Source organism: Acanthaster planci, linkage group LG10 (genome assembly GCF_054643075.1).
Source record: "Acanthaster planci isolate LZ-2023a linkage group LG10, COTS_SCS, whole genome shotgun sequence".
Lineage (NCBI taxonomy): Eukaryota > Metazoa > Echinodermata > Asteroidea > Valvatida > Acanthasteridae > Acanthaster > Acanthaster planci.
Genome location: NC_141786.1, coordinates 7,420,999 through 7,435,610, shown reverse-complemented (window position 1 = coordinate 7,435,610; position 14,612 = coordinate 7,420,999). Strand labels below are relative to the sequence as shown.

The following is a 14,612-nucleotide window of genomic DNA, read 5'->3' as shown; positions in this document are numbered from 1 at the left end:
ACACTTTGGTATTTTATGGTGTCAGTGTTACAATTGAGTTTGGATGCCCCATTTTCAAAACAATGGTGTTCGGTCATGCAAGACAGGAGGGATACCGTCAAGGTATCATTAGAAAGAATACTGCTTCTACTTTTCCGAGATCCTTAAACATTATAATCATATCTCATGGTTTGGGCATATGAACCTCTTTCGTTGGACAAAATGTATAACGTCGTCCGCTTGCACGAAAAATCGTTGTTGTCTGTTTTCATATCCTGGACTCCCTCCTTAACGTAGCACGGTCAGGGCATGCAGGGAGTCCACTGGGGCTAATGTTCACCGGTTGCCAGTCCAAATTCCAGTCGACAACGTTGTATAAGACAGCTATGGTCGTACAGTTGCAGCTGTCACGGGACATTCGCAGTTGAATGTCTAAGCAAATAGTGTGATATAAAAACTGAATAGTGGTTCCTTTACTCCCCAGTTAATGAACATTTGGGTAAGTTTCTGGGAAATCTTACCTTGTTAAAACGCAAAGTTAACCATCCCACATCCACACGCAAAGCCAACGCAAAATGTCCGCAGAGAGCGCCCTCTCCTTTACAGCGCCCTCTATTGACAAGTACAACACTTTGGGAGAATAGCTGCTACCGTCAACAACCGGCTTCCGAAAATTTCCCAATTTGTCCAAAATTTCCGTAGATTTTGAAATAATGTCATTAATGTAAATCACATTGTGAAAGTTATTTTCTTCTTCTTCCCACCACACAATTTCAACAATATTTTGTATTTTCTGTTATGGTGAATGCTAATGATATTTCCATATTCATGAGCGAAACATGTACGTCATCCCGGGATGAAAGCCTACAGGGTACACTGCACTAATGCAAGCCCATTTGAAAACAGTGTAAAATTAACAAAGTTTCGGGCCCCAATAGCGGGCAACCGAAGTCACTGAGCTCTCTCCAACAAAAAACAACACGTTGTCGGATCCTTCAGGTTTCCATTGATTTTTAAATGTTAGTCGGTTGACTAATTAGATTATTATCCACCAAAACAAACTCACCCCCCAAAAGTGAACTTGAAAGTTTCCACGTCTGTCAGCATCAGTTTTTTTTTCAAAATGATATCCCTCCACTTTCTCATCAAGCTCTTCAGACAATGTTTCAATAGCACTTTGTCTTCTTTGCCGGCGGGTGGGAGCCCCTGAATCTAGAAAGTTGATCCTGGGCCAAGGCACGTAATCCCAGAGTTTCTTGGGCCACGCAAACTCCGTTTTGCAAAGGAAAGTGTAGGGGTACTTTTCAAGTGCCTCGGCCCGGCGGAGAATTTGCCTTGAATTAGGACAGGGCACCTTCAATGTTAGGCAAAAAGTGATACATTTCTGTAGATTTCTGAACAAAATGTTTCTTCTCGCGGATTCCTTCTTGTTTACGTGCATATCAATAAACAAGCATCAATCCCATTCTCAGAATGTTTTTCATTAAGTGAATTCTGGGTTCACAATTTGAACAGAAACACCTATATGCACTACGTACACTTTGTCATCACAAGTTGACATCGAGACAACAGCACCCCCAGTTCTCCCAGGAATGCATGGATAATTTTAAAAAGTTAAAAGTTTAAATTTATAAAAATAAGAGGTTCTACACATAGAATAAGAGTTCAAAGTTGCAGAGAAATTGTCCCCAAAGAAAAAACTAATTGCAGTTACACTGTAATATTGACCTCTCCCACTTTTTGATCATTATTTTGGCTGCTGAATGCTTTTCCCCATCCAGCCCTGTACCCCAGTGGTTTCGCGACACAAATCCTGGACACACCAATTGACAATTTATTGCGAGACACATATTTTATTTGTGTTTGTGATTGTTTGTCATGTTAAACTTGATTGCAAGGTGTGACCGACGGTGTAGCCAGGGAGGGGTTTGAGTTTCCACGGGGGAGCAGTTTACTTTTAGCCTTCATTAAGGGGGATCACTGAATGCTGAATACATAATTGTAACTGAAAACGTATTAAATTTTGTCCGTCATGAATTTGCTTACCATAACTGAGGGCAATTTTATGCAGGATGCTGTAAAAATAGAAACCAGATGTTTTTTCGGCTGAACAGACAAATTTTTTTTAAGGAAAACCAGCATTTGCTCAACACGTCAGAGACAGAAAAGGATAGAGAGAGAGACAGACAGAAAGCAATCGTTATTTGCCATGTTGTCGGCTAAGGTATTGATTCTTCTTTTTCTCACCATCCAGGGCAAGGGGTTCTGGGACGATGGGAGCCAAGATCCGACCTATTCACACTTGGTAACTATCACATCTTCACTGCAGAAATTATGTCGAATTGGGTTTTGTTTGCTAGCCTTCGACTTTCGGCACCATCACTTATTACCAGCGGCGCACAAAATGATCTTGTGGTTTTTTGGGACATGGCAGAGTAGATGAACCTTCTTTTTGAAACGCTGCTTAAGATCGTCATTCGGTTTCGTGTAATTTAATTCTTCACACAAGAGATTAAAAATAATTATGAGGCAATAGATATTGCAACTATGCTGATTCAAGTTTTTCCAAGTCCTGTCTTGTTTGGTATACGTAAGTCGAAGCATGCAGATGCAAACTACTGATACCTTAAACAAAACCGTACTGTTGTTTAACAATTTAGTAATCTTTAACAGCTTTTTCTGAGGGGTGGGGTTACATTTTGGGCTTTTCACGCAGTATTTAGGGAAATTGAATAGCTCTTTAATATTTTTCAGAAGAAAAACATATTTGCTCCTTCACAAGGGGGCACGACCCCTGATGCTCCCCCTCGGCCACAGTATTGCAAAGTCGTGCGAACTATTCTGAACGATCGAGAATGGACTTAATACGCACATGTAATGCACGCATTCGCTTACAATCATACATTCTCTGGCGATTATTTGGCTTTCTTGTTTGCTTTTTACTTTCCTTGTGTACTTTTCTGATTTATATTTAAATTTGTAATTGATTCACAAAAAAGACACAAACACACCGTCGCGACGCGTAGCTGGTACAAATCAAACCAACGGCTCACGGGTGCACTTGCTGCTTCGGGGGTCAATTTAGTTCAGTTCTCAAAAAACAAATGAAAAACAAACAAACTTTCATCTCCTGCATAAGTGTTCCTGTTTTACAATTCACACGTCCATTTTCATGAACACTAAATACACTGTATTTCTCCTCATCTCTCTCTCTAAACAGGGCCTCTATCAGAAGAACCTAACCTGCAACGACGCTGGAACCACGTGCCAGCTATGCTACGTTGCTACTGCACGTGGCAGACGTTATTTACGTAGGTTTTGTAAAGTTTTTCAAATAAAAATAATACTTTGTCCCGAAATTTCAGTCAGAACTGTTGGAGAAGTGGAAAGTCGAGGTTAATTGATAAGCGGAGTTTCAAGTGGATGTTGTTTACAACAACAAAAACAACAAAAACAATAATGATAACAAAAACAGCAAAGGTATCAACAGCAGCAAATTTAGAACACGTTGATATCTACCAAAGAGTGACATTCATGTCGCAATTCACAATTAAACCTAGGAAAATTGAAGTAAAAGTAATAAAAGCTGAACTATGGGCCCTCCTGTGATTTTTCAGTGCCTTGTATCAGGTTAATATTGTTATGGCGAAGAAACAAAAACTCGTTTGGGGTTTTTAAGCCGAGAGAGTTCGTAAATGGAGACCGTATAAATGATCTTGCTATGATTGGTTGGCAGATGTAATCCAGTACTCGGTCGAACCCTACAATTTGGCATACCACAGTTTCTCCGGATACGTCGGATCGAAATCATCTTTTGTTCAAGGTGAGTGACAACCTGAACCAATTCATCCATTCCCTTTGGACTGTCCAAAACTTCGGGCTCCTGTCGTCTCAAATACAATTCAACTTCTTTTTTTCTTTTCTTTTTGTCAAGTTCGGCACGGCACATAGGTCTGACGTTTGAGACCAATTTGGCTCGGCAAATGATTTCGTCACAACAGAGGTTTTTGGCTAGACAGGGTCTGCCGTACAGTGCAACAGAAGCCGTTTCCAATGTCGTGCCACTACCGAGTTGAAAACAAAAATTCTAAAGTTGGTCCAAGACTTTGTTGCTAATCAGGAACGTGCATGCTCACAGTCAACGATACGAAATTTCTCGAAACGCACAGGGCAGATTGCTAGATTGGTGTTTCTGTTACACTATTTCACTTTCCAGTTCCTGCTTCCTAATGTTGTGCTCAATTTAGTTTTATTCGGCACGGCATTAGGACGTTCTTGCCTTCCATTTCAAATAAAGCACTGTTATATTTCATGTACGATTTATTATTCATACACTGTACCCTTTTCAATTTAAACACGTTTTCGAAAGCGTTACCACCCAGTGAACGTGTTTTTGTGTTTTGTTATTAACACCCTAATCTGCCGTGTCTAAATTTATTAGCACATCAACACGTAGGGCCCATTAGTTAAAACTTAAACAACATAACGTGTTTACCTTTGGAGAATCAACACCACAACACGTTCAGGTGAAGTGGTATCAAGAAGGTGTTTAAAGACACCATACTAACTTTTTTCATATATCCTTCAGAAATCTAATAAAAGTGACACATATTAATATCTCCCTTGCAATACACGTTTTTGTGTTAACGAAACACAGTTTTTGTACCCATTTTTCCTGTAAGTCCATTCAAGTACTGTAAATAGCATCTATTGAATATTGATTTTTGTGATGACGTGAAGGAAATACCGCAGTGCGTGCGCTTTAGGCATGCATACCGGTAGCACACGTAGCCACTGGCGACAGCACAAACTTGAAACTCGAAGAATTTCAATCCCGCTTCTTTCGCAGAGTCTATACATCCACCAATGACGCACGATTTCGGCATTACTGTAAATCAAGAAGAAAGGAGCAGAAGCTCTCGACAGAAAAGAGATAATGCTGCAAAGTATACCCGGCACACAGATCGATCCCCGGTACGAGGTGCACGCGCACGTAGCTCCATGTTCATGCATAAATACGTTTGTGGCGAAACCAGTCGTGCCACGGATACTAATTTCAGTGGTTTCTTCGGTATTACATCAAAATAATTTCGTTTCTCAACAGCGCCGCCAGCCATCAGGCTCTGGAAATTTTTCATAAAACCCAACGACAACGTTTAAAATTTCGGCAAAATTACAAATATAAGAGACGCAATACAGACATAATTATTTGGTAATGAATATATGATACAACACACTAATATCGTACACACTAAACACAATCATAGCAGGTTTTTAAAACCTGAGAGTTGGTCTTTAAAATATTAGTTAAAACGTTAGCACTAAGTTTTGTTTATATAGCTTGTCCTCCAACTGTGCCTTATTGCTTCTGTGAATAGGCCGATTGAAGGTCGTTTTTAAATGCTCAAGACATGAAACACGCTGTTCTACAGGGTGTCTTGAAAAGGAAACCTACATTAGAGAGTTTGTTTCTTGAGTAAGACTAATTATTTTTGTTAATGGTAAATATAATCTGTTTACGGTGTCGTCTTCTTTCGTATGACATCACGAAATCTACATTTCCGTCAAACATGACTGAGCACATAGTAATTAAATGGACAGTGTCAAAAATTGCATTGCACCAGATGCGTTATAGCTTTTACAAAGAGTGACGCATTATACACTATCAAAATCATTAATTCAAAGGCAACCACGGTTAGGGGCTTCTGTCTGTCACAACATAATCCCAGTGCCCTTCAAATTAGAAAAATAAATATTAAAAAATGAAAAAATAAAAGATAATAAATTATATTGTCTCTTCTGTCTTCACAAAAACACTTCTGGTCAACACGTATTCACGTTAAGACGCTTTGTGTTTAGATGTTTTCCTTCTTAAATTTGTAACTTTTGAAAAGCAACTTCCCGTTATTCCTGCGTGTTCCGCTTCGCAGTCGCAGTGGTGAAAACAAGTGTGCGGAGAGCACAGTACATTATAGGACAAGTTTGAGCGACGGCTACAGAGAACTATAGATCGACTAACACGGCCGGAACGATGGCTGGTTTGACCGATCTACTCGACAATTTGGGACCAGGCCCAGGGGGTCGCACCGCTGGTTATCAATAGCTGATTTTATTAATCATTACAGAGGGAACCATTCACATGAAAATAATAGTAAGAGATTTCAATGACTGTGTACGCTGCTAGAATCGCAACCAACGGTGAAATGTAAGTAATGATGAGATTTTAAAACTTGACTGACTGGGGTCGTTCGAGTATAACTGAATTGCGCATGCGCGTTATTAAAAGGCAATTGACTGCTGGACTGTAGTTTCTTTCTCACTGTTACGTCAGAAAATACATTTCTTTTTAAATTTCTACCTCATGTGAGGGGAGAGTTTATCGCCAAAGTTAAGAGACAGACAAAACAAAAACGTATGGACAAAAAGAACCTGAGTCTCTCTTGGTGAACAGTTGGTCTATTTGCGCGGTGAACCTCGACAATGAGATTCGCCAAAGAAAGAGCAAGATGCGAGTCAGTGCTCGCAAATCGACAGGATACCCGCAAATCGGTTATTGCACTCAAATCGGCATGTGGGCTGTCAAATCGCCCGAACTATGGTACCGAAATGACCCTAATTTAAAATAACATAATTTGGTGTAAACTGAATCGTGGAACGTCTGAGAAGAAACAAAATCGTTGCAGTAGCCGAGATCCGTGGAACAGAAATCGGCAAGACTCGATCTATACGGGCAAAAGGTATTGCTTCATGGAAGACGGACTTGGGTGCAAGTGCTGGTGGTGTAAGCTATAGTCTACAAACGTCAGTCATGGACACAATTGTCAAAATGCTTGCCACCAGGGCATAAAGGGGGGCCAGAAATATGCAGAAGTCCACTCAGGGACGAGAGTGCCTCTACCCCGGCGCGATGCTAAGTGGTGGAGTGCGTGCACCATAAGAGAAACGGGAGGACACAAAACCAATTCTGACAAAAAGCTCTATGGCCAATGAATCTTTACACCAAACCTAGAATTGATTTTGCCACTTTGAAATTATGTTGGCCCAAGTATGTTGGCCCCACAAACTATCGATGAGGTCAAATGATCTTTGATCGATAGACCAATCGTCAAAATCGGATACTTTATTTATACTGTCGGTAACATTGTTGCAGTTTGGAGGTATCCATTCTGGCAAAATAGAGATATTACGCTTCAAACAGAGCGAAAAATGGACAAGGTTTGGGACTGGAAATCTGGTTTAGGGCTACTGTGAACGAGAACGCAAGGAATGTTGGTACTGTCAGTGTAACATCTGAATTTTTTTTCATGTGCAAGTTCATCTTGGTGCTCCATCAACCATTTTAATACTGCCGCCAATTTGCGCCAAGTGGAACCACGTGACATCTCTACTAGCGACCAAGTGCCGTTGATTGTACGTCAGGTTTCGAGAATTGGCTACGTAGCCGCCGTAATCCGTGTCGCTAGCGTCTGAGCAAACGGGACGTGAGGGTGTACGCTTGAACTTAATGTAAAACCTCTTCAGAAGGTCTAAGTTGGATTGCCAAAACGCCAATTTAGCGATAACGGGATGTGATATGTGAATTGGGTCGTACCACAAAAGTCTGGTTTTGATGGCGGGCTACATTTTTGATTCCCTTCTTTCTTGAGAATTGCGGCGGAGTATGGCTGTCTTTCTGAGACATGCTCCCGGTGAGATTATACGCGGAAATCTATACCAGGTACGAATGGGACAGAGGGGTACCCCCACCCAACAAGTCCAATCCCTATACACACTCCAGCTTATTGTCACTTAACAAATCCCCCAGAGGCCTGAAAAAATTCAGCACAAGGGTGGGGGTGTCTCTCTGTCTCATAGTTTGCATCAAATGCGGAAATCTGATGGAGAATAAAACTCTTTATGCAAGGGTATGAGCTACCCATGGAATGATTACATTACCAAGTATATGCATTGTATTAGACGGTACAATACGCTCGCACCTGTCGTGCAAAAACGAAAAGAAATTCTCGTTTGCGGCCCAAACTTGCCCATAGCATGATGCTGCGCTGGTTCCCGCCGTGCTGCGCACAAACAAGGGACACGTGTGTACGTGTGGCAACCAGTCTATATATCCCGGTCAAAATAGCGTGTATATTGGTCGCACAAGCATGCAATTACCCTACAGCAGCAGGTCGGGAAGGAAAAAAAAGGAATGTTGCAAAAACATTTCTGCAAGTTAATCCACAGAACTTGGTCTCTTGCATGTAGTTTCTGTGTTCACGAGTATAATTGAAGTTGTTTTGCTTTTACTTGAAGCGAGCGTGTGTCCACAACATTTCCTGCCGCGGCACTAGGTTTATTGCGGCCCTTCTACATGCATCACGCATGCTTACAATGCATGCATGCTGCCTTATTTTGTCATCATCAAGTCGCTAGACGTGTTTGTCGCTCTGTGCACTCTAGTGTGGAACTGAGCTCCCTAATTTTTTGTTGATATAAAGGAAGCTTCCACGTTAGTCATGATATGGGTAGCAATGACCAATTCCCTGTTATTTAACGATATTACGTCAAAGCAGTGAGCTTGATCTTTAAGTCGTGCTACAAAATTGGGACGATGGAAAGATTGAACATAAATAATCGGGATATGCGATCCAAAGAACATACGCAAAGCATGTAATTACCGTGCGATTTGATTACTTCATTACTTGTCATAATTTGCAGATGATCCCAGCCAGACATTCCGCTTTTGCGTGGACGGACCAGCGGATGAGAGGGCCACCTGGAAGGTTCTGTTCTGCTTAGACAACGACTTTAGTGCCGCGATGCCTTTGCCTCCAACCTGTTCCCAGCCTGTTGCCTTCGTGTCTCTCCTTGCTCGTTTCTCTGACGAGGAGATGGCAGGTCAACAAATCTTAGCGTGCATTCCCTAGAATTCGAATATCTAGCATGCGTGTCTTCTTTGGCAAGAGTTCATTTTTATCAGTTGAATAACGGAAACTATAAGAGGAAAAAAAGTCTCCGAAATGTTCCTTCAAAGTTTACACACGCAGTGCTTAACCACCGAACCCTTCATTTGTAGCATCAATTTAATAAAAAATAATGAAAAAATTAAATCACGGTACAGATATGTCTGTCAATGACTATTTGGAAAATTAAAGTCAGGGAACAATTTTTCTTTCCTTCGAAAGACTCATTAGTGCTTAGGAATTTTTCAAAACTTTGCAGTTTTTCCGGGGTGGAAAATTACAAGAGGGTTCAGGTATTAGAACAGTGACATATAGCTGAATAAGTGAATTGATATTTTGTCTTCATAATGATTAATTGTCTAGGTTTGGTACATTACAAGCGTAGAAGCGGACTGTGTAATATTGCTTTTGTTACCCTTACCCTATTCACCATCAGTGACTTTTTGTTGTGTAATTAAGGAAGGGGTTAGTTGGTAAGTAATCATTGGAATTTCAGCTCACGTTTTGAATCAATTTGGGAAGTACTTTGCGCGCCTCACTGAATGCAAAGCACACCCGTCCTCCATAATGTGCATAAGTCCTTTGTCATTTTATTGCTCGTTTTTTATGCGTGAGTGAACATGCATATGTTCGTTTCCATGGATTGAAACTTCCTACATATGTTTAAGGCTCGGCCCGGCTCGGCTGTAAGCCTTGGTTCAAGAACAAAAAGGCTCTGTGGCGATATCAGAAAAATATGATTGTGGGGGGGGGTCCGCCCCAGCTCTTTTGAGGGTTAAGCTGCATTGGTTTCGTCAGGAAATTAAGCACATTCATCCGGATATAACTTGTAATGTAAATTTCGTCATCTAGAAACGAGTTTAGTAATCGGAGGCCACGTCGGGTTAGGGGCTTTGAGCAAGTGCACCATTACCGTAGGGAAACATAAGTTTTAGACAGCCGTCCTCATCTGTGGGCCATAATCAAGTCAATAAAAATTTAAGAACACGCCATCCAATTATGCAAACGCTAATAATATAGTCTCTCTTCGAATTGTTATACCAGTGTTACCATATATCTTTTACCAGATACCATGACTGATTATTTGACAGTAGGTTGGAAGGAGCTGTTTCTTTTATGCTGTGATACTGGGACGATAGGAGCCAAGATACAACTTTCTAAAACAATACATGTCTTTCGAGGAATACTATATTTTATCTTTTACTGTGAGCACCGAGTGTGTTCAGGACAAAAATCCCTTGAAGTCGTCCACCAATTTGCAATCTAAAGGGTTGAAACTTTCTTAAACGTGGAACATTCAACTTTGACACACTTTTGGTGTAACGTATATTGAAAAAGGCACTTTTTAAAACATTTTTAAAATATAAATGCTGTTTCTTTGATGTCGATCACAGAAGGGGTTTTTCTGTTGAAAATGTCAACCCAAATTTTCTTATCGAACACATTGTGGAGAAAGAGGTGCTTACTGCCCGTAAGTGTTACACTTTTATATCATCGAAGAAAAGAACATCTCGAACGGAAACTTATTTCGACTTTTCGTTCACAAATGAATGCTGGGTTGAAGTTTTCTCCCTGGAGTAACATCTTTATTTTACTCGTGAATATGCTACTTTGTATTAGCTTACAACCCCAAAAGGGGCAAAAATACCCTTTTTTATGAATAGCAAAACAAAAAATAGAAATGATTAATCAAATCAAAAAAATTGCACTTTCATCATTTTGCCCTATCTATTCTCAGAATAAACGGCAGAAAACTAGGAAACACAAGTACATTTCCCGTATGAGCCACTAAGATAATGACATTGAGCGAGACTAAACTGGGTTAAATCCAAATCAGTAAAAAAAATCAGAAATTTTTAAGAAATTTCTCAATTTTCCACATAATTATGTACTAAAAAGAAGAAGTTTCGGTTTCAACGATAAATACAGTGGAAAAGATTCCTTGAAATCAGTCCGTAACGGCAACAGGCTTATGCCGTTTGATGCCAAATTATTTCTTTATGCTGAGGTGCGATTTTAGTTGACGTATATCCGCCCTAAGCAGAAGCATCTTCTCATTGGCTAAGAAGAGCATGTTGGTCGGGAGTGTTCATTTGTTACCTTTGAGTTCCACATGAGTGCCACGTGCATACAATTGAAAACAAAGTAAGCATTGCTGGAATTTACTCAAAGCAACTATCCGTGTTTAAACTTAAACATGAACTTATCTTAGTTGAAATTATAAATCACAAAAATCACCGATTTTCGGTTTTCACAATTCTTCAAATAAAGGATGTATTAATCTATGTACGAAGATTTTGTTTTATTTTGGAAGCTTTGGTCTGTAATAAGAACAATTCATTACAACGTGAAATTATGCGATCCCATATAAGTGCACCTATAAATAACACAGTACAGAGATATTATAGAATAATAAAAAAAAATATAAAACTGGGTAATAAAGCTTCAAACAGACCATCGGTGACCTTCGAAATCTTACTTGGAAAGAATATTTATATGCTTGTTCCTATATTTTCATCGCAATGAACTCCTCCGAATGTGGTGCCCATAACTTGATTAAAAAACCTTTTAAGCAGAAAGGGAATACTACAGTCAGACTTTTCTGCCACGGCCGCAATGGACCTCCACGACCCTGACGAATGGTCGATAACGATGGTGACAACAACACCAGCAAACAACTGGGGAACTTTTTTGCGAGTCACCACTTTCCGGTTATTTCATAAAACACAGTAAATGGCCATCAGTCCAAAGGATAGACCTAAATTAAAATAAAGTATGTTGAGGTGTTTTTGAATCATTGAATCTGGCCTAACTGTCGCTTGATATCATGTCAAAAACGAGTGCCTGATCGACTAGTATTTTAATACCAGTCGATCAGGCACTCGTTAGTTAATATTCTAATCTTATCTTATAAGTTATAAGGTGTAGCTGTGGCCCAAAGCATTTCTGGGCTGCAAGCATTTTAATTAAAATTTTCCACCTTTCCCAATCTCCTATTCCTTTTCTGCAGCTGATGAACAGGTTGGACACTTACTTCACATTGACACTGAATGCTTTGATTGAAACTTTCTTCAATGTAATTTAGTGACAGATACTAAACTACCCAAGCGGCTGGAACATTGGCAGCAAAATGACTCTGCGACTATCATGTAGTTATGCACAATTACCAGTCAGATGTATTACCAAGGGATCTGTGCTGCTAGAAGTAGAGGGTACCATCTACTCCTTCCAGATCCATGCTCCTGGATCCACCCCTGGAGTACAATGTCATTTCGCACCTATCTCCTAGTCAAACGGTCCGCCAAAGGGCACATGTTTTACAGTTCAACTGAGCTTCAATGGATTAAACACTCATTGACATCAGTTAACATAACATCTGTTACTATTTCTATCCCTGATAATGTCTTCCAACCTCTAATGTTGTCTGCCTTCATTTTTTCCGTCCCTATTTCCAGAGACTTACGACTGATCGGTCTGGGATGACGTACCAAAAGAATTACTTCCTGATGCTCCCGTATCAAATCCGAACGACCAGTTCTAGTAATTGAAACATCCATTGATAGGCCTGTAGAATAGTCTTGTTGCAGAGAAGCATGTGCAGGAAATATTCCTGAGGAAACTGTAGGTCTGGGTTAGAGCAATCCGACATTGCCCACTACCTTTCATAAGGAATATTTGTGATTTAATTTCCTTTTTCAAAATGTCCAAATGGTTGTGTTTATCTGAGGATGGAATATCACGTTCGACCATTCTAACATCTTTCACCGTCGTTAAATGTTGGGATGTTACTTTAAGACCCCCGGTGTTACTTGTAAAACACTCTAGTGCATTCTGTAGGTGTGGTAAGTACAGTGGTGTTAAAGTTGGGACGACTAGGCGATTATAAGGAAGCACGTATCGTTTAGTTTACTTGACTTCCGCCCCATTTCACGAGGCAGGGCAAAAGCTATAGTCTCTACCAATTTTTATGACAAAATCTGAAAAAATGATGTTTATTATTTGTATTTTTTTCAGTTTCTTCCTTTTAAGAACATTTCTCTGTCGAAATGTCTTTCACAAAATTCAGATACAGAGAAATCCAAAATGTAGGTGCATTCAAATGATTTTCTATAAATTCAAGTTTCAATTGCCATTTCCAGAATGGTTGGGTGGAGCCTCCTCTTCCCCCTTCCGATTTGGGTCGTCCAAACTCTTCCCAAACACTGTCAGAGAAAAGAGGGCAGACTGTCGGATATTTACGACGGTTGCTGGTGGTCTATGCTTGCGTATATGATTAGTGGCTCTGTGCGGATGGGCGGGGCTTCGGCAGGATGTGCCCGGGTGTGGTTGAGTTCCGCATATACAAGGGATTCCTGGAGAAACAAAGTAGACAGGGTGTTTGAGACGACGGACTTTAAGTTTGTTGCGGATTTGTCTTGAGGGTGTTGCGGTTTGTGCGATGTATTGTATTGAATTCTTTCCCTCCGATGCTCCACAAGAATAAACATAATCACATGATATCAAAACTGAAGTTACACAAACACCCTATAGAGGCTTTTCAGTCACGTGATTTTTAACGGTCAGCAGTCAATTTACACGGATGTGCACGGAAACGTGCTCACCTTGCCAGTCTCAACATTCTGGCGTACATGAAACTGCCAAATGAAATACACAGATACACAAAATACATGCATCTCCACATGATGGGCAAATGCCTTTGCTCCACATGATGGGCAAATGCCTTTGCCCATCATGTTACGTCACGCGAACTATCTCCATAAACTAATCCAGTCGCCAGACATAAAACTCATTAGTGCGGTGTTTCCAAGTTTTTGCCAAGGACGCGTAGTGTAATAACTAATAACTGTTCGACCTGTAGGACACGCACATATGCAAGGTGCCCAACCTCCATTCCATGGGTAGTGCGCGCGTTTCTTTACGAGCCACTAGTCTTGTGGAATACGAGTAGGACTATGACTTGTGGCTATTTAGGATGAATTGACTTAAACGTAAAGGGAATCGCACACGTATTTCAAAAGGTTATACGATCGCGCCCATGTATTGCCCTGCACGCAGGTTTTTTTGTATCTTTCAGCCAGCTAGTGAAGACTGCTCACGTTGCCGATCTAGTCTTAATTCTATGCGTGCACGTGACGCACGAGTAAATCTGCGTCGTACATGAACACATCGATTATTGTCTTAATTTAAATCTTTTCAATAGTAAGATGTTTATATCCTACAATACTGGTTTCTCATGTGACGTAACGTTGTGGGGAAAGGTAAGTGCATCCGGTACGTAAAGGGCCCGTACATTTCGAATCTGTGTATTTCTGTTTGCAATTTCGTGTACGCCAGAATATTGATAGACTTGGAAGGGGCGCGTTTCCACGCGCATCTCAGTAATTGAACGCTGACTGTTAAAAATCACGTGACTACAGACAAATCCGATGAGACGCCATTCCCAGGGGCCATTTACACTAACGCAGCTGCCTTAACCTGAGCACGTTCACGCACTTCTGGCGTTTTACAATTGTGCACCACCAAGAGTTTGCAACGCGTTGGCCAATCACGCTGCGCGAAATTTGTCGACCCAATGCACGTTTGGAAATGGTCAACAAATTTCGCGCGTTATGATTGGCCAACGTGTTACAAACTCTTGGGGGCGCACTATTGTGAATCGCCCGTATTGACTATTGCCTTTTGGTCAAGGAG

General features: G+C 40.7%; 1 protein-coding gene across 1 annotated transcript; it reads left to right on the top strand.

Moving 5' to 3' along the window:
- Nucleotides 1-2,123: 2,123 nt before the first annotated feature.
- On the top strand, nucleotides 2,124-11,001 carry LOC110976767 (uncharacterized). The gene is made up of 4 exons (XM_022230332.2): nucleotides 2,124-2,284; nucleotides 3,200-3,290; nucleotides 3,716-3,802; nucleotides 8,677-11,001. The coding sequence occupies exons 1-4, from the start codon at nucleotides 2,189-2,191 to the stop codon at nucleotides 8,883-8,885; spliced, it is 483 nt and encodes a 160-aa protein (XP_022086024.2). The 5' UTR covers nucleotides 2,124-2,188; the 3' UTR covers nucleotides 8,886-11,001.
- The last annotated feature ends 3,611 nt before the right edge of the window (nucleotides 11,002-14,612 follow it).

Excerpts from the sequence above, each read along its gene's own strand:
- LOC110976767 (XM_022230332.2), top strand. The coding sequence starts at position 2,189 with ATGTTGTCGGCTAAGGTATTGATTCTTCTTTTTCTCACCATCCAGGGC. Across the intron at positions 2,285-3,199 it reads ATCCGACCTATTCACACTTG|GGCCTCTATCAGAAGAACCT; the intron begins GTAACTATCACA and ends CTCTCTAAACAG. Across the intron at positions 3,291-3,715 it reads ACGTGGCAGACGTTATTTAC|ATGTAATCCAGTACTCGGTC; the intron begins GTAGGTTTTGTA and ends ATTGGTTGGCAG.